Here is a 20,491-nt window from a genome sequence, read left to right as displayed (position 1 = left end):
CTAATGCATTTATCCTGGCCTCTGTGGGCACCAAGCATTCATGGTGCATAGATATACATACAGGCGAAATACCCATACACATAAAATAAAAATAAATAAATACTTTTTAAAAAGAAAGAAAAAGAAAAGAAATTGCAAAGCTTATCCCATTGCAGGAAAGATGGATATCCATAGCTATGCTTAGCCAGTCTTCTTGGACACCTCTGTGAAGCCCTTCAGGCTTCTCACTGCACAATTTTAAAAAGCAAAATCTAACAAAATGCTGGGAATTGCCTCTGTGTGTTGCAGTCTTGCGTATAGAATGTGTTGCTTTAGGAATTAAAATCGCTCGGGGGAGCCAGGCGTTTCATTGCTGAAATTGCTATCTGGAGTGTCATAAAGAGAATTGGGAGATGTGGGGGGAGCTAGTGAGAGACAGCTAAGCAGAACTTCCTTAGGAGGGTTCCTGGGTCTCCTTAGAGGCGCCTTCTCTTACCACATGTGTTCTCGGGGGCATGTGTCCTTAGCTCGTGAAGCAGAGCTCCGCCAGCTTCGCAAATCCAACATGGAGTTTGAAGAAAGGAATGCAGCCCTACAGAAGCATGTGGAGAGCATGCGCACAGCAGTAGAGAAGCTGGAGGTGGATGTGATTCAGGAGCGGAGCCGTAACACTGTCCTTCAGCAGCACCTAGAGACCCTGCGACAGATGTTGACCAGCAGCTTTGCCAGCATGCCCTTGCCTGGTAATGGCATCCTCTCCATACACTATCAGTGGTAGGGAGAGTGGGTCAGGTGGGGATGGGATGCTCTTCCTGTAAGTAATGTGGAGAAGCTGAAATGTCTCCCAAGAGGAAAAGGAGGAAGGGGAAGTGTCCCATCAAGACTTTCTCTCACCCCTAACCCCCAGACAGGATTTCTCAGTGTAACAGCCCTAGCTGTTCTGGAACTGACTCTGTAGACCAGGCTGGCCTCAAACTCAGAGATCTGCCTGCCTCTGCCTCCCAAGCATCATTGGGAGCTAGGCATGATAGTCCACACCTTTAATCCTAATACTTGGGAGGCAGAAGCAGGAGGATCTCTATGAATTCGAAGCCAGCCTGGTCTACATAGTGAGACCCTGTCTTTAAAAAAAAAAAAAAAAAAGATTTTCAATGAGACATGTTATAGAATGTCTATATTTATTAAAATCATCAAGACTTTCAGACTCTGATCATTTAGGTTTTTGTCCACTTCTATTTTAATATAATATATTCTTTTTGCCATTAAACCTAATTTGATACTCAGAACCATTGGGTGATCAAGTTTCAAATCCTAAGGAGAGCACTTTCATCTGTGTATGTTTGCCTTGTATTTATTTATGTTCTAATGGGAAGGAAAACAAACACTAGTATTTCTTACCTACACTCTCATTTTAATTATAGTCATGGCAAAAATCTGGCAGTCTCAAACCTTTTGTTATACAACTCCTCATACACATTGTATTATATCGCCCATCTGTTTAGAGCATCAGTTCTCAACCTTCCTAATGCTGCCACCCCTTATAAAATTCTGTTCCTCATGTTGTGCTGACCCCCTTCCATAAGATTATTTTTGTTGCTGCTTCATAACTGTAATTTTGCTACTGTTATGAATCTAATGTAAATATCTGCGTTTTCCAATGGTCTTAGGTGACCCTTGTGAAAGGGTCATTCAACCCCCAAAGAAACCCACAAAACCACTGGTTTAGAGTATGTGTTAGTTATTTGTTGTTGCTGCGATACAACATCATGGCCAAAAGAGACTTTCAGAAGAGGTTATTTTGGCTTATGGTTCCGGGGTCCACCATGGTGGGGAAGTATGACAGCAGGCGGCAGGCAAAGTGGCTAGAGCAGGAAGATTAGAGGTCACATCTTCAACCTCAAACACCAGGCAGAGCAAGATAACCAAAGCGGGACACAGCCATCGACTCAGAAAGCCCTCTCCCTGTAACATGCTTCCTCCAGCTGGCCTCCACCTGGTTCCATACCCTCCCGAAACAGTGCCATCAGCCAGGAACCAAGTGTTGAAATACATAAGCCTGCTGGGCGGTGGTGACGAATGCCTTTAATCTCAGCCCTCAGGAGGCAGAGGCAGGCAGATCTCAGTGAGTTCGAGGCCAGCTGGGTCTACAAATCAAGTTCCAGGACAGCCAGTACTGTTACACAGTGAAACTCTGTCCTGCGGTGTGGGGAGATGCATTAAGCTGTGGGGAACATTTCTCATGCAAACCACCACAGAATAGGAAGATTAGCTTCCCCTATCTTTGAGGTCTAAAAGTCTTTCCTATGCAATTAAAATCTCTCTGTTTAGCAAACCACATTAGTGTCATGATTTTTTTTTCTTTTTTTAACATGGATTCATTAAATAACATGTAGCTGAACTGTATGGGGAAGTTTTCTTACTGTATCTTCTTGTCTCACTTCAGGAAGTGGAGAAATGCCAACAGTGGACACCATTGACTCATATATGAACAGACTGCACAGTATAATTTTAGCTAATCCCCAAGACAATGAAAACTTCATAGCTACAGTCCGAGAAGTTGTGAACAGGCTTGATCGTTAAGCACTGGTGAGTGCACACTGATGCGGTACTTGCATGTCGGCCCATCTTCAAAAGTGGGGTGTCCTCAGACCATCAGGATTGCTGAAATCTGGAACTGCACGAGGTGACTAAGGTGGAGACTTGACTCAGGTTCCTCTTGTGTAGTTGTTGGACGGATGTCTTTCTCAGCAGTATGGAAACAGACTCAAGATGGGTTCTCATGCATGTGTCAGGATTGTTGAATGGAAGCAGCATGATTTTGTTGTTGGAACTCAGTGCTAGCTTTTCTCTTACTGGTTTCCAAAAGGGTCTTGAAGACTCCGGGAAAATTTAATGGAAATTACCCAAAAAATAGTGCGCAGAACAAACTAAATAGCATTCACCTGTTAATCTGTCTTTTCTCTGATGAATATTAGTGCTAATTTATAAGTAGTTAATGGGTACTTGTATATTTAAACCTATATAAGTAAGGAATGTTCTTATTCACCACTCAATAGCAGTGTGACTATTTTATGTTAAATGTTCATAGAACTAAACTTCAGTGAAGCAATTCATGTCTTGATTTTAAAAGGTTAAAAAACAAAAAAAAAGCCAGACATAGTAGCACACACCTGCAGTCCCAGCCCTTGTGAGACTGAGGCAAGAGGATTGTGGGTTCAAGACCAACGTGGGTTAGCACTAGTAAGACTGTCTGGAAAAGCAAACAAAAGGTATAGGGAGGTAGCTCTGTCATTAAGTATTAAAGCGTAAGTATGAGGACCTGAGTTCTCATCCTAGAACCCACATAAAATAGCCAGGTGTGGTGATACACCTTCAATCCTCCAGCTGTAGAGGAAGAGACAGTGGATCCCTAGAGCTTGCTGGCCAGCCAGCTTAGCCTAATTGGTGAGCTCCAGGCCAATGAAAGACCTGTCTCAAAAAAGGAAGCTAGATGGTTCTAGAGAAGTGACAGCCTTGGATGTCCTCTGGTCTGCATGTACATCCCACAAACACCCACATGCTCACTCCCATGTACATACGTACACAATGAAACAAATCAACAAGAAAGCTAGGCATGGAAGCCCAGCATTTAGGAGATAAAGGCAGGAGAGTCACCAGGGGTTCAAGGTGAACCTAGTCTCCATAGTGAGCTCCAAGGCTAACATACCAAGACCCCATCTTTAAAAAAATTTAAAAGGAGGTTGAGCATGGTGGTTCACAACTTTAATCCCTGCAGAGGCAGGAAGATCTCTTTGAGTTCAAGGACAGCCTGGTCTACATAGTGAATTCCAGAACAGCCAGGGCTACATAGAAACACCCTGTCTCAAAAAATAAATAAATATATATATCACCCTACCGCAACACTAGGGAGATGACTTAGCAATTAAGAGTACTTACTGTTCTTCCAGAGGACCCAGATTTAGTTCCCAACACCCACATGATGTTGGGAATATCCTCTTTCTACACTCACATGCACACACACACACACACACACACACACACACACACACACGAATGAAAAGAAAAATATATGAAATTGTATATGAATGAAAGAAAAGAAAAAATGAGTAGCATCAAGTGTTCCATCCTGTTGGAGGAAGGGGCAAAAAGTACATTTCCAAAAGAGAACTGCCCATAAAGACTTTTTGGTACTAATGACCAGTCATCAGTTATCATTTCTTTCTAAAACAGGGTCTCAATGTTTAGCCCTTGCTGGTTTGGGACTTGCAATGTAAACCAGGCTGGCCTCAAATTCATAGAGCTCCTCCTGCCTCTACTTCGCAAGTGTTAGGATTAAAGGTGTCTTGTATTGCCACATCTGGCCAGATAACATTTTCTTAAATGAAAGTGGGTTTGTTTGTTTTTGGGTTTTTTTTTTTTTTTTCACTTTAATTTCCAGAGGTAGCATGCTCTTGTAACACGCCATCTCCAAAATAGGCATCCCCATAGTCTGTTGATTAAATTGTTTCTTACCTACTGACTGTTATCTGGGTGGAAATTTTAGGGTTGGACCACATAGTGATAAAAACCACTTATTAAAACACAAGTAAGTAGCAGGATGCTCCTAGGGAGAACATGGGTTTGCATCTCTGTCCCAGGTACACAAGCACCCTTATCTGCATAACCTGGACTTGGACTTGACTTAGAGTTGGAGCAACACATGTGAGAACACTAAGGCCCATAGTTCTCTGTCTAATAAGGCAGCATTTCCTAGCAAAAACAAAGACAGTAGTCTTTATCCATCTTGCTGGAGTCTTTGGATGGTGACTGTATAAGACAATTCACTATACTTTAGCTTTGGTCATGCTTAGATGAGAACAAGATTATCATCCTTCTGCCGAGCAGCCAGATGGAATGGACTTACTTCTAAGAGATGGCTGGACTCCCTACAGAATAAAGAAGCGGCATCGCTGCTGCCGCTTATGAAGGGAACAGCTTGTAAATCTAGGCCTGGGATTCTCAGGAGCTCATCGTCCTTCTCACACAGTGTTTTCAATTAGCACTCTTGTAGGCTTAAAAAGAGAGAGATGGGAGACTCAGCATGGATGATTGTGAAAGAAATCAGTAATTGATAACATGGAGTCTCCTCACCTAAGGAGAGGGCAATGAATTCGGGTATGAAGCCAAAAGTGGCTTTTCACTTTGAGCATATGCCAGTAAGGCTCTCCTAAAGCTGTCTACCATAAGGCTATAAACTGTAGTGGTTCCTCTCTGAAGAGTCTTTGAAAAACCTAGGCCATTACCAGTCTCCTTGATTTTTAACCAAAAGTGTTTTGTCCTTGAAAAAAAGCCTGAAAATGTGAACTGTTCTATTACTACAGATTCTTACAATTTCCCATGCAAACATAACCAAGCCCCAACCCACCCCCCACAGCTGTCAAACGAAACAATTAGAAAGACTGTGATTAATACTAGCTTGGTCTCATTATACAAATATGTATAGACAGACATCTAGGCCTGATGTCCCCAGCACTCATGGTGCAATTAATTACTCTGACGTGAGCTTGGCAAAGGCTTCATTTTACTGTCAGGAGCAAGTGGATAAAGTGAAACTAGTAGCCACAGTTTACAAGTTTTAGAAAACATATCAGAGCTGGAAAGGGCCTTTAGAAATCCAACATAGTGTGTGTGTGTGTGTGTGTGTGTGTGTGTGTGTGTGTGTGTGTGTGTGTGTGATGTATATGTGCAATCTTCCAAGCATGCACATGGTGAAAGCCAGAGCTCAGGTCTGGAATTATCCTGTCACTCTCAGTGAATCTGGAACTCACCAGTTCGGCTAGAGTAGCAGGCCAGTGAGCTCTAGCAGTCGGCTTGCCTCTGGCTCACCAGCACTGGGTTCTAGATGTGTACCTACACCTAGCTTTTTATGTGGGTCCTAATGCCTGCACAGCACGCACATTACCTACTGGGCTATTTCCCCAGCTCAGAAACCCAGCATTTTGTTATGAAGAATCTGAATCTCAAAGAGGACATGTAGCATTTGAAGGTCCTTGAGGAAATGATTTCAGAAACCAGAGCTTACCATGGCTGTCTAAACTGCCATTCGGTGGCTTCTGAAGCATAGCACTAAGGTGACGGGTGGAAGTAGAGCTAAGGTTCTCCAAACTTACAGCAAAGTGAGTATGATGTTAGTGACTTTTGACCAGCCATTGTAAATTTATTTTTATAGATACACAATGGAAGAATTACCCTAGCTGTCACCTTTCTATGACTAACTAGCACCTAGAGACAAAAATGAAACCAGGAGGATGTTTCTGTTGAGAGTTGATCACTTGTATGACTTTCACAATCCATGTATTGCCTGGTTTCTCTTGAAACACATAACTTGGCTCTTTGAAGATTTAAAACATTCTTTTTTTATGTATTGCATTTTCATTACATTTGTGTGTGTATGTGTGTCTGTCTGTCTGTCTGTCTGTGTCTATGCGTATGAACATGTATATGCCACACTGTGGGTGTGGAGATCGGGGAACAACTTATGGGAGCTGGTTCTCTTCTTCCATTGTGTGGGTCCTGAGCTTGGACTCAGGTGACGGGCTTGGCAGCCTTACCCACTGAGCCGTCTTGCTGGCCTGATGACTGTATTTTTAATCAGTAGGAAAATGTGTTCATAGAATACACAAACACATTTCCTATACAGACAGACATCCTCAGCTTTAGGCTTGAAGAAAACTGGTTTTGATTGCCCTTACATTCTGTGGACTGAAGTGAGTCACTAATTTCCCTCACAGATTTGCCTGGTTGTTGCTTGTTGATGACAGCCGCTGGCTCTCTTGGATCCAGGACTAGTGCAGGGCCATATTTCTCATTGAAATGTTGTCTGGAACATCTCACTGATGCCCGCCTGCAGCTTTATCCGTTCTTTATTTCATAGTTTTCCCTGTTGTAGCCCTGACTGCTGACCAGCACTGACCTGTTTGGTGTTTCTTCCTCTTCCGCAGATCTTAGTGCTCCAAGATGTAATGTTTCCGCTTGTGCAGAATGAGAAGCCATCCATGAACATTTGAACTGAGTGGGGGCAGAGGACTACAGACCCCTCCCTGTGAAAGAATTGTCAGTAAGCGAAATGCCTGCACCCCAGGAAGCTGGTGAGGGAGCAGCAAAGATGGATGTGTGAACTCTATAGAAACGCCCTGTTTGAAGCTTTGGAAATGTACAGCCCCTCGCCGACTTCAGGTCTTCTTATTCCTCTCATTTCCATTTCTGCTCAAGTGGATCTGCATACATTCCTCTGACAGTGGTGACCCTGAGACTGACATCTTCCTTCCCTCCACAGCAGAAGGGAAGATTTCTCATTGTTACAATTCCACTACAGTTTCCTTACCTAGATGTCACTTTTTAAAATGCCTCTGGGGCTTCCCTTCACTCCCACCAAGTTATACATCTCCATTTTCTGACCTCTGGGCTTTGTTGCTCAGCGGGGCTCTGAAGGAGAATTCTCATTGGATGGGCCCAATCTTCTCCCATCACTGCCCTGCTGCGACTCCAAAGAAGGGAGCTTCTTGTTGCCGGTGCCCTGTGGAGTGAGGCTGTGTTTCATGCCCCACATGGTGCTCAGTGGGTGCCAGCCCTCAGCAGGCTCTGTGATTGCTACCCTGAAGGACAATGCCCCCTCCTTCCTTCCTGGTCCTGCCTGCTGTTCTTTGAGCAGTGCTCCTGCTCAGACATGGAATCCCAGCCACAGCAAGGCTCTTCAGTCCCCATCTGTTGGCAGTGTCTTGTGGAGTTCTTCTGCCGAGGAAAAGGTCATTGGTAAAGAGGGAGGAAGGGGAAGTAATACACATTTGGTGTTGGAAAACAGCCCAGTGTCTAACTAAGAGGAAACTGCGCAACTCTGCCTTCAGTGTACAGATCGGTACGTTAAGGTGATGGAAGCTTCTTTGGAAGTAGTCTCTTGAGCTACAGGACACAGTGGAATCCTCTTGTGTTTTGTCTTCCTTCTGTGGCCACTAACTGCCGAATCTATGGAATCTGCGTGAAAAAGGCAGGCTTCCTTCCTTCCCTCACCTTATTAAAGGATTTTTGTTTAACTGAAAAAACAAACAGGTTCTGTTTCTCAGGGTTAGTTTTGGATTTGGGGGTTTGGTTTGGTTTGGTTTGGTTTTTGGTTTTTCTTTTATGCTCTAGAGCACAAGGCTAAAAGTGGCAGCTGAGATCTTTGGAACCAAAGCAGAGCATGCTGAGCCCATTATCTAAGCACTAGGCCACCAAAGCCAGGGGGGATGAAGTGTGGTCCCTCACAATATGCCCGTAAGCCAGGGCACAGTCCAGAGCCCCATCCTGTGGCTGCACCATCCTGTTCTCTCAGCACTGTGTTCTCTTCTGTGTGCTGTATTAGAGAGTCCAAAGGAAACAGCAGGAGTAACAATAGAGCGTCATGTGAACACATCAGACTCCATGTGCTGAAGCCCACAGAGCACTCCTTTAGAAAAGACTCCTTCGTTATTGCTGCCCAGCCCACCAGCTCTGCTGCCCATGTGCTGTCCTGGGTCCCTGTCCTCATCTCCTGTTTTCGCCATTTAGATTGCTTGCCTGCTAAGCCCATGTAGAACTCACTGTCTGTGGCAGAAGGACACGCAAGCTGGTTCTGAGAGTTTGTGTCTGCCTTCTGCCAGATGCTTCCTGTCCTTTCTTCCTTCCTCCTCACATTGCTGTTTCTCTTTGTGTGCAGTTCTGTACCGCTCCCACAGCACTGATTTTATGGCCAGATAAGGCTATGACTTGGTCCAAAGATCATCATTCCCCTCTTTCTAGATGTAATACTTCATCTTGTCTAGACACATTTGCTTAACCAGAATTCAAGAGGATAGCAAGAGAATCTACTGGGTGGAATCCTTGTCAAAGCAGTAGCTTACTTTCAAATACTGCCTCTCCCAGTAGCTTGACACCTGCCTGGCAGGTGGCTGGAATTCAGTCGGGTAGTGTAGAGCTGGTCTGTGCCACCTCCTCTCACTTCCATGCTAAGCACAGAGGAGGTGGTAAGGGTGCAGGCTAGTACAAGGATTTCTTTCCAGTGGGTTCATAGTTGATTTTGCACCTACACACGCTCCTCCAGAAATAAGCAGTTACCTGTTCAGTGTTACACATTTCCTTCCTGCTTTTTATTGAATAAAACACAGGAGCAGCTGGGGAAGGGAGATGAGGGGTTTGATTTCTGACAAGTTTTAGAAAAAGAAATATTGTGTACATGTGTTTGGAACTGTTGAATTGCCAGGTTTCTGTACAAGTGTTTTGTAATTAAACTTTTAGATTTTCTTTAAGAAATTGATATGCTTGCTTGACATTTGTCTCATTAAAACTTTTCTATGTTGAATCCATGTGACCAGTTTTGCTTGAATCGTAACAAAAAAGTTCTGCTTCTGCTTTTTCCTGAAAGACTTTGTCAACTCTCCATTAATCAAGTCTGCTAGGCTTTTAGAGCAGTCACACAGTCATTTCACTAATTGCTTATTCAAAATGTGTCTTCACCTGGTTGACAGTGCAGCTCTTCCAGTGTGCGCAAGAACAATACAGTGAGTTCTAATTCATTTTATATGGCAGTAGTATTCTGGAGGCAGCGACTCTGAAGTCCCTCATTAATTGATCTTTTGACTGAAGAAATGTTGTGCTTAAATTCCTGCTTTTTAAAAATAACCACGCTTAACAATCAAGGTATTTTTAAAGGAGATTTATGAATTTCTACCATACTTTTGAAATCTTTAGGATGAGGCAGCCTTGTCTTCCAGAGCGCACTCTCCTCTTGGGGGCCAGGCATGGTGTCCCCTTAGGCTTCCTCTTCTAGCATCACAAGTGCCTCGGCTTCCTCACAGTGTCATTACAAGGCGAGATTTAGGTAAGAGAAATCACCGACATACTTTGAGAAGTGCCAGGAGTCATCACGGCATCAGAGTTAGGACTGGGTTTGATTACATTTAACAGAAACCCAAGTCAGCAATGGCTTAAATCAGAAATGTGTGTCTCTCATAAAACAGTATGCCAAAAGAAGCCAGTCCAAGACTGACACAGAGGTTCCTGTCTGTACCACAACGTAGTATATCTCTCAAGGTCACCTTGTGTTCCAACATAGCTACTTGGCCAGCAGCCATCCCTTTGAAATTCCTGGCACTGTGAAGAGAGGGAGGCAAGGACAAACTAGCAAGCCTGATTTCCCCGTCTTCCCTGGAAATCACACTCAACACTTCCAGTCACATCACTATAGCTGGCTATTAAAGAATTCTAGAAACATAAATACTGTATGGACACTACTGCTCAATAATAGGAGTTTTAGTAAGGGAGAGGAAGAAATGAACACAGGGGGCAACAGAAATTCATACATTAATGAGTGACACCTTGTCTAATCTTTGCCTCTTCGCCATTAGAAAATAACCACAAAGTTCTTAAAACTGTATTGATTTTTCCAAACAGCTGGGAAACTACCTGATTTCACTGGGAGCTGGCATTTCCTGTTCACACCTTAGCTTCTCTGGGAACTTCTGCAGCTGGTGGCCAGGCTTGGTAAAAGTCAACAGAAACCGGTGGTAATGCTTGCCCACATCGAACACTTCTCTAACTGCTCTGCACCAGGATGACCACTCCCTGAGGGTGGGGATGATAAAGTATTGTTTGGTGGAAAAGCTGTAACTACTTCCTGCTCTCTGAAATAATTTCCTGCCTCACGACCAGGACTTCCAAGTTAGGTCCTTTTTCTTTGAGGTGTTTGTTTTCCTGCACTCAGATGTAAACTTTAAAATGTCTAGAGATATAAACACTAACTCACATGCCAGCTCATGAGAGAGGAATTGAGAGTCAGAAGCATCAGATGAACATGAACTAGAAATCATCTCATGGGAACATGTGTCTGTGGAGAGACTCTGGCCAGAAACAGGAATGTAGTTCTGAAGAGGAGCCTGAGGACATAGGAATGGCATTGGGAAATTGAGAGCAGGCAGTACAGAGTATCTGAAGATTTTTGTGAATATCTGTCATGCTGGATTGGTGGGAAGCTGTGAAACTGATATGAATGTTCTACATGTGACCTAAACACTACCTCCAGCTCACAAGTGAAATCCCATTTCACTTAAGTTTATCGTGTGGAGCTACAAAAGTGTTCAGAAGGTGTGTTTCTGGGGCTGGAAAGATGGCTCAGTGGTTAAAAGCACTCACTGGCTGCTCCTACAGAAGGGTTAGATTCCCAACACCCACACAGTGGCTTACATCTGTCTATAGCTCCAGTTCCAGGTGACCTGACATCTGGCTTCCTCAGCACAAGGCATGCAGGTGGTACACAGACATACATGCAGGCAAAACATGTATTCATGTAATAAAAATTAAGAATATCTGTACATGTATGTTCGATAAAGACTAACAGAAAGGACAGACATGTGCTTAAATAGCTCTGACATAGGGCAGGTTGAATTAAGAGTTTCAGATGAGGAAGTAATTTTGTGAGAGAGAGTCGGGAGGGGCAGAGGACAAGGGCAGCCTCTACTGCTGTCTACCTTACTTCTTCTGAGATAGGACCTAAATCTCTTCCAGGGCCCAGAACTCACTAATTGGTTGGATTGCATTGCATTCGACAGAAACCCATGTCAACAATTACTTAAATATGAAGTGTGTCTCTTGTTAAAAAAAAAAACAAAAACAAAAGAAGTATACCAAAAGAAGCCAGTCCAAGACAGGCATGAAAGTGTTGTCTATACCACAACTTACTGTCTTTCTCAAGGTTATGCAGGGTTCCAACATGGCCATTTGGCCAGCATGCTCTGGATCTACCTGGCTTTTCCCTCTCCCCAAAGCTAGGGTTCCAGACATGGCCATCACACTAGCGCTTCCACATGGTGCTAGGAATTTGAGCTCAGGTCTTCATGCAGGTGTTTTACCAACTGAAGCATCTCCCCAGCCCTGAGATCACTTTTTTCCTTTAAATTTTTTTGACAATTTAGAGAGATAGATGGGTGGTTAAGAGCACTGGCTGCTTTTCCAGAAGATCCCAGCTCTTTCCAACACCCACCCGATGGCTCACAACCACCAGTCTCAGGGTATCTGACACCTTCTGGTCTTGAGCAACAGCTGTGCATCCGATGCAGAGACATACATGCAGAGAAAACATCTGTACACATGAAATTGATTGTTTCAACATCTTTGACAATTTCCTATAACCCTAGAATATAGTTTGGTGATTTTCACCCCAGCTATCCTCTCTCATCCCCTCCCACTCCTCCTGGACCCCTCCTTCCCAACATGTCCCCTCTCAGGCAAGCTAGACAAACCTTTCCTGCTGAGCTGTATTCTCAGCCTCACATAGTCTTTATTTTGTTTGCTTGTAAATGGAATGATTTACAAGTTCCTGAATCACCCCATGCACAGGAGCTCTGCTCTCACTGTACTGTTCCCATCTTTATATATGTGCTGCTAACATGAGAACATACTAGAGAGTTTTTAATGCGGGTTACACTAGTTATCCACATACAGCATTTAGAATGGTGCCTGTCAGAGTACGGGACACTCAGGCAAAAGAGAAACAACAGCTAGACATCCCATAAGCCAAGTAAGTAGTCTGGTCTACTCGTCATATGAGTTTTATTATTTAATTCCTACCACAACTTTATATTATATCCATTTTACAGTTAAGTAAATGAAGACTGGGAGATAAGTCATTTGCATAGTTATGCAACTAGACATGAGAAAGGTTTTGTTTTGAGATAGGATCTCACTATGTAACCTTGAACTCACTCACAGAGCTCTGCCGGCACCTGCCTCCTGAGTGCTTGGGATTAGAGGCCTGTGCCACCGCACCAGCCCCAAGCTGTGTTCTTTTGCTTTGTTTTTGGTTTGTGTGTAGCCCTGTACGTCCTGCAACTCGCTCTGTAGCCCAGGCTGGCCTCCTACTTAGATATTCACCTGCCTCTGCCTCCAGAGTGCTGGGATTAAAGGTGTGTGTGCACCACCACCACCACCACCACCACCACCACCACCACCACCACCACCACCACCACCACCACCACCACCACCCCCAACATTCAAGCTGTAGTTTTATTGTTTGTTTGTTTCTTTTAATGACTTAAATAGGACTTTATATGTATTCAGTTCTAACTCCACATTCTGTTATAACCACACTGTTACTACTGAGATTTTTTTTTAAGTGTTTTTGTTTTGGGGGTCTGTCTGTCTCTCTGTTTTGAGTTTCATATAGCCCAGGCTGGCCTAGAATTCACAAGGTAGCAAGGATGATGCTGAGGTCTCGAGAGCTGGTATTATAGGTGTGTTCCAACCATGCTGGGCTGTTCAAGAGAATGAGACCAGGATGTTGAATGTGTCACCAGCTGTTCCAGGTCCCAGACCCTAAGGTTTCTCTGCTGCTGGGAGGAGAGGTCTGTAAAGTACCCAGACCCATACTCTCAGCCATTGACCAAACATGAGAAGTGATATGAACTATGGGAGAGGAAAAGTCTTTCTCAAAAACTATCTTCTGGAGAAAAACTGATTTGAAAGAGCCAGGAAGACTGTGGGATATAAAAAGGTCACAATCCTGAGGCAGGAAAGGAAGAAGGAGCCTGTAAGGAATGGCGAAGAGCTAAGTTTCATGTGGCGATATTTCAACACCAATGAGGGGCAGGTAGGTTTTTAAGGGTTCTTCACTGCTGTGTGGAGAATTTCAAGGAAGCAAGGGAAGAATCAAGAGCCTGGTTAGAAAACCCGCACAGAGACGGTAGTATCAGTGCACACTTTTATTCCCAGCACTGGAGGCCACGGCAAGTTTGAGGCCAGCCTGGTTTACATGAGTTCCAGGACAACAGGAGCTACCTAGTGAGATCCTGTCTCAAAAAAGGGGGGTGGGGGAGAAAGAAAAAAAAAACTGGCACAGGAGTTCAGTGAGAAGTGACATTGTCTCAGCTATGGCAGTGGGGGTGGAAAAGAGCCAATAGATTGAATCTAGTTTAGAATTAGAATGGACCAAAGGTGCTAAGGGATTATATATAAATGAAACAAACAATCAAATTGTTCCATGGGTGTAACTCAGTAGTAAAGCATGTGCTTAGCATGCACAAGCCCTGAGTTTGAACCCCAGCGATACCTGTGTACACACATGCACATATATACATGCACACGTGTGCACACACACACTAATTCCTAGCTTTCGGGCTTTAGCAATTAAGCCGAGGACAGGATACTATTGCCTGAGATGGGGCAGACTTAGAGACAAAATGTTGTGAAGGAAAGACCCAAGAATTCAGTTGTGAGGCTGGGGGGTGTAGCTCAGTTGGTCGAGTGCTTGCCTAGTGCATGAAGTTCTGGGCTCCATCCCAGCACCACTTAAACTGGATGTGGTAGTACATCGCTGTAATCCCAGCACTCTGGAAGTTGAAGCCAAAGGACCAAAGTTCAAGGTCATCCTTGGCTAGAAAGAGAATTTGAGGTCAGCCTGGTAAATTATATAGTGAGACACTGTTTTAAAAACAAAACCAAAAAAAAAAATCCATTTTAGACTAGCTAAATTTGAGATTAGCCCTCAACAGCTGGCTTAAATCTCTCTGCTATCAGTTAAAAAAATTCCTTTCAGCTCTTAAAAGCCTGTGGTTTCCCTGAGCTTCTAACTTCAGGTCACTGTTTGCTAACATTCCTTCCATGCTCAGCGCATACACGCACGTAGGCTCACTTGAGCTGATCACTGAACTATGAAATTAAGGAATGGTCTCCGTTTTAATTCTTCAAGCTCCTTAGGAAAAGAAAATTTAAAACCTCGAGTCTGCCTTTGTTTAAGATTGGCCAAGAGCAGCTGAGTGTTGTAGGATATAAAAATCATACCATAAGCCGATGGCTAGAAAAGGCTGGGAAGCAATGGGAAGTGTGTGCCGGGGAGACTGGCCAGAAATATATTTGGCATCATTCAAAGAAGGGTAACATGAGAAGACATGGGAGATGCAGCCCAGAGCAAATGGCTGCTGAGATGGTTTTGCCCTCCTCACATCAGCTGGGCCTGCGCAGAGGAATGTGAGATGATAACCCATTTATCTCCAGGCTGGTGGGTGTTTTAAGTAGCCTTCTATTTATGAAAAGAAGCTCTCAGCTCTTTTTAAGGCAGACTAACGTGGTCACTGGATTTCACTCACCACTCGGGAGAATGAAAGTTTCAGATGTGCTCATTGAGTCTGTTGGAACATTTTCTGTGTGCTTTGGGTGAAAAGCTGAGGCCGTCCTTCTCCCCTGGGAGCTAGTTCATAATACAAGAATTAAAAAAAAAAAAAAAAAGATACAAAAAGATTACCGATAAGTAATCGAACAGCTGTAAGCAAAGTGTGCTTGAAAATACAAGGGAAGGATTCAATGGTGTGCTAGAGAGAGGTCCAAAAAAGGACTTTACCAGTATAACATCTTTAAGCTGGGTACTACAGCAAGATAGTTTTGTTGTTGTTGTTGTTTTTAAAGAAACGAGAAATGGCCAGGTATGTCTGAGGTAGAGCTCTCGCAGAGCAATGTGCAGGGCCCTGAGTCCTTCCCAGGTGAAGTGTTAGGGAAGCAGGCTGTAATGAGCTTCAGATGTCATGCTTAGGGACTTGACTTTTAATTTGTAGCAGAGGAAAAAACAATCACAGCTGTTTTTGCAAAGCAGTAGCATGAGAAGATAATAAACCAGCTCGGAAGTTCTTTTTTTTTTTTTCTTTTGTCATGAATCCCTGTGGCAATACAGTGAAGCCTGTGAACCAGCCCTTCTAAAAGCGATGTTTTCCACCACGTTAAAAAAAAAATGTTAGCCAGGCATGGTGGCATGCCTTTAATCTCAGCACTCAGGAGGTGGTGGCAGGCTAATCTCTGAGTTCAAAGCCGGCCTGGTCTCCATAGTGAGTTCCAGACCAGCCAGAACTACAGAGTGAGACCCTGTCTCAAAATAGAAGAGAACTGGGTGAAAAAACAGGACAAACCAAGCACATTGCACACATTAAATACTAACAACACACAGGAAAGGCTAGAGACTACACAAAAGAGTATCAATGGTGGTCCTGAAAAGAGGGGTCCCACTCTCCGAGGACTTGACCCACAGCTAAAGGGGGTCAAGAATAATCATGCCTTAATCTTCCCTCCAAACCGAAGGATCTTTCCTGACGATCATGCCTCTTGAGGCACTAACGACTCTGCTGCAGAATACACGGTAATGAGCTCCACGTATTAATGAGAAGAGACAAGTAGTGTTGCTGCCCCGGCCAGCCTTCAGTGCCTCATCTGAAAACTAAGAGGACCAGCTTGCTCTGCAAAAGGAGGTCCCACGGAGTCCTTCATTGAAGAAAGTGGAGAGGAAGCTCCCATTCTGAGATTCTGTGTTGCCAGGAAACACAAAATCTTCTGGGAAAGGCCTTTGTTTTTGTTTTAATTAGGTAAAGATTTTACATGCAGGAGCAAGTAGCTGACTCCAGGCTCCGAGCTGTCTCCAGAGGAAGAAAAGTTAAAAAAAAAAAAAAAATCAATGTGAAGGAACAAACAAAGACATTTGATGGCAGATGGTAGGAAGGCTAGGGCTCTTTCCCAGCCTCTGCTTCACCTGAAAGGAACTGCCTGGTCCAAAAAAAAAAAAAAAAAAAAAAAAAAAAGGCATGACACCTCCGTCAGGGCAGCATCGCTTTCCTCCAGTCCTTGTCTGCCAGCTTCCAGGTGTCCCTCTGTTCTGTGTCAGCACCTAGTCTGAATTCAGCAGAAAAGGCCGGATGCAGCCCTGGCCCTGGCCCTTCTCTCCTCACTTGACAGGAGGAGGCCTTGTCCTGCCTACAGGATGAGGCCTCACATCCTGGACCTCAGCACTGGTTCCTGCTTCCATTGCTGCTTTAGGTTGATTTTACAATCCCAAGAGCCAGGACTGCGGGCCAGGAAGGGACCCAATCCCAGTCTGCCAGGAAGAACCCTTTTGGGATGCCTGAGCCTCAGCTTGTCTGTCTTGGGGTGGGGGGGGGGAAGGGCTCCCCACTCTTTTCCCAGCGTCCCTGTCTTAAACTCACACAGTACAAAACAAGCCAGTTCATTGTGTTCTCGGGTATAAATATTGATTCTGGGTGATGTTAACATTCTGTCCATAAAAGAATGTAACATATTTCTCCCACACCATATTAGACTGATGTGTTGTTTGGCCAAGAGAAGTGGAGATTTCTGGCTTCTGCAGAAAATGTGGACATTTAAATGCATGCAGCTTTCAGAAGTCTGGGGTGCAGCCTCAGAATAGCAACTAGAGCTTTTGGCTGGCTTCAGCTCCGCACTCCATCCTTGGCTTGTCACTTTGGCATTCCTAATCTTTTGTAATTAGGAAGACGCTATCTTGGACGTCCACATCTGCTTTCTTCGGGAAGGCCTGTAAGGTCAGCGCTGAACATTTTTAATTTTCTTCCCTTGAGGAAAAGATCTGGGAGGTCTCCTCCTGTTTTTCTTCCCCACTCCACGTGGGAGGGGAGGGCAAAGGCTTCAGACAAGAGGTGGTCCATCCAAGCATTACAGCTGGAGCCAGACAAGCCCAAGAATAGGATGTGCTTGGCTGCCTTGGCAAGGCAAATTCCCCACATTCCACAAGCACTCTTCACGGGAAATCTAACTCATGAGAAAGTGGAATTTGTGATGTGTATGCGTGCGCACTCGGGTGCCAGCACATCTCACACAGACAGATCCCGGGCCCTCTGGTATTTCGTAAGAGTGGTAGAGCCCATTTCCAGATGTGTGGGAAGACGGGCCGGGTCTCAGTGCTGTCAGAGGAGGGAGCGCCCTCTGCTGTCCCAACCAGGAAGCACCGTGGTGGAGGGAAAGGACCCGAGGGGTCTGGAAAGCTGGTCTCCGTTAGAATCTCACCGGCTCACCGGCTCACCGGCTCACCGTGGCGTGCTGGAGGCTTGCACCTCCTCACTCTTCCCACTGCGAGCCTGCAAGGCGCTGGCTGCTCTCAGACTAGCTGGTTCTTTTGATGTTCTATAGCTGCGTGTCAGCCAAAAATGAGGATTTGCAATAAAACTCCAGCCTCCCGCAGCATCTGCTGAGCTAGTTCCGAGGTGAGAGGCAGTGGCGCTGACTCCTGCCTGCGAACCTGGCCAGCAGCCCCAAGCCAGGCGAGACAATAGGGGCGGCGTGCCCACGAGGAGGCCTCCGGCCGAGAGGCAGCCCTGCGGCCTCACTGTGCCCCTGGAAGGCGCTGGCAGAGGCCTGGCTGCCTCCGAGGCTTCCAGCAGAGTGGAAGCTGCCATGGCTCAGCTCAGGCGTACTGGCATCTCCACCGCCCGGAGCTGGCAACCCAGACTGCGGGGGCCCCGCCCCTCTGCCCTGTTTCCTGCCAAGAAGGAGGCTCTGCAGCACTGCCAGAGCCGACGCTGTGTGCTTGGGGGTGAGGGGAAGAAAGGGAGAAGGGGAGGAAAAAGGAAGGGAGAGGGAAAAGAAAGGGAGAGGGGGAGGGAAAAGGAAGGGAGAGGAAAAGAAAGGGAGAGGGGGAGGGAAAAGGAAGGGAGAGGAAAAGAAAGGGAGAGAGGGAGGTAGAAAGTGGGAGGGGAGGGAGGAAGAGAGGGCGATAGAGAGGGGGAGAGGAAAAGAGAGACGGGTGTGTATAGTGAGAGAGGGAGTGGTGTGTGTGTGTGTGTGTGTGTGTGCTCCTGAGTGTGTGTGGTGAGAGAGGGAGTGTGTGTGTGTGTGTGTGTGTGCTCCTGAGTGTGTGTGGTGAGAGAGGGAGTGTGTGTGTGTGTGTGTGTGTGTGTGTGTGTGTGTGTGCGCGCGCGCGCGCGCGCGCGCGCGCGCTCCTGAAAAGCCAGGTGCAGAAGGCTACTGAAGCCAACTTATTGGACAACCTTTCAGTTTTGCAAGAGAAAAAAGAAGGCATAAGACAATCAGTTTCTGTTTTGAGGGGAAGGTTTTTATTTATTTATATTTGGCAAACTGAGCTCCTCTCTGCTGGGAGAACCGAAAACCCAATCCACCAAGCAGCCCCTAACAACAATGCCCTTTTCTCTCTCTGGGACCAATTTCCAGACAGCACAGCAGTCCTGACAAGGTCAACAAGCCCAGGCTGTGAGCGCAAGATCTTTATCTACGTGGGAAATAAGAAAATCATTTGACTGATAAAAGGAAATACAATAAATAGCATCTAAATTCCTGGCTGCGTTCCCCCGAGCCCCTCCTCTGCAAGAGAAAGTGCCAGGGCAGGAATAGGGCTGCCACTACAGCAGGTTTAAAAATAGCACACTGCACACAGCCCTTCCTACCTTCCAGAAAGACTTCATTACCGGGGCCTCAGCCCTGAGCCTGCAGAGCTGCTGCTGGCGCTTTCCTACCCCTGCTCTGGATTTTTCTTCTTTGGAAGCGTGAAGGCAGCGGGTGTGATACATTTCCCTCTCGCTCAGCTACTTTCAGTCCTAGCACGTCTGGCTTGCACCGTGAAAGTCCATTGTATTTAATGGGGTGTTAACTCTGTTTATTCTCTAGGACTTGTGCGGTAATTTTACACTCTGCAAAACTAGCAACTTGAAGTGCTTTTCCTCCCTTCTCACGCCACACCGATGGGCCTTTGGCTCCAGGCCTAGCGTTCCCCCAGCTGGGACAACCAAAGTTCTGGGCGCGTCAGAAGCTGCTTCCCACTGTTCAGTTTCCCTTATAGACTTGCTTTTGCCATCTATTAAATGGGGATTTGGATCTGCCTTATGTACCTAGAAAAGCTGTTGGCACTGGCCCTCTGGTTCTCAGCCGGTCACGTGTGTATCTCCTTGGAAGACTGTTAACATAAGTGACCTGGAGGCTGGAGAGATGGCTGGGTGGGTAAGAGCTCTGGCTGTTCTTGCAGAGGACTCCATTTGGTTCCCAGCTCACTGCTGCCTGTGACTCCAGTTCCAGAGGACCCCACATCTTCTTCTGACCTCCAAGGGCACTGCACACACGTGGCCCACACATATATACAGGCAAACATTTGTACACATAAAAATATCAATACATAAATTTTAAAAATAAAGAAAGCGTTGTTGCACTAATAAATTATGCTAGCTATAGATGAGCTCTACCTTCCATTATTCTCAGAGCTGATTCACAAACCCAGGCCTTACAAACCATCCAGGTCTCCAACAACAGAGCCATCATCCGGACCATCCAGCTTCTCCTCCCACGTGTGGACATCCTGGATCTGCCTCTCTGGAGTTTCTCATCTGTTTGTCTCCCTCAGGCCGTTTTCCATCTGTTGTCCAGAAGACTCCTCAATTCAGTTGTCCAAAACGGAAAACAAATTCCCTAAACCCACCTCTTTTCCTGGATCTGACAGCCTAGCAAAGAGTGCCGCTGTACTCGGGTGCTGGAGAACATGAGTCCCTGCGCGCGCGCGCGCGCGCACACACACACACACACACACACACACACACACACACACACACCCGGTTCTGCTCAGGCTCTCTGCCCTCTTCAATCCATTCACAGAAAGGAGTCTGCCCATGCAGCCCTGGAAGCTCTTCTCTCCCTCCCCAGACCCTTGACAATGTCTTGTATAGCACTAAAGGGAAAG

The 20,491-nt window shown here is 45.6% G+C and overlaps 1 protein-coding gene across 1 annotated transcript in view; it reads left to right on the top strand.

The window, feature by feature from the left end:
- Positions 1–9,286, top strand: part of Hmg20a (high mobility group 20A) — an 85,245-nt gene extending 75,959 nt beyond the window's left edge. The window contains exons 8-10 of the mRNA XM_028865041.2: positions 507–722; positions 2,423–2,565; positions 6,960–9,286. Coding sequence (XP_028720874.1) covers positions 507–722; positions 2,423–2,559 — 353 coding nt within the window. The 3' untranslated portion in view covers positions 2,560–2,565; positions 6,960–9,286. The remainder of the gene's footprint in view (positions 1–506; positions 723–2,422; positions 2,566–6,959) is intronic.
- Positions 9,287–20,491: the final 11,205 nt, after the last annotated feature.

This window comes from Peromyscus leucopus, chromosome 7 (genome assembly GCF_004664715.2).
Source record: "Peromyscus leucopus breed LL Stock chromosome 7, UCI_PerLeu_2.1, whole genome shotgun sequence".
Lineage (NCBI taxonomy): Eukaryota > Metazoa > Chordata > Mammalia > Rodentia > Cricetidae > Peromyscus > Peromyscus leucopus.
The sequence above is the reverse complement of the archived record's forward strand: the minus strand, read 5'-3'. Positions and strand labels throughout refer to the sequence as shown.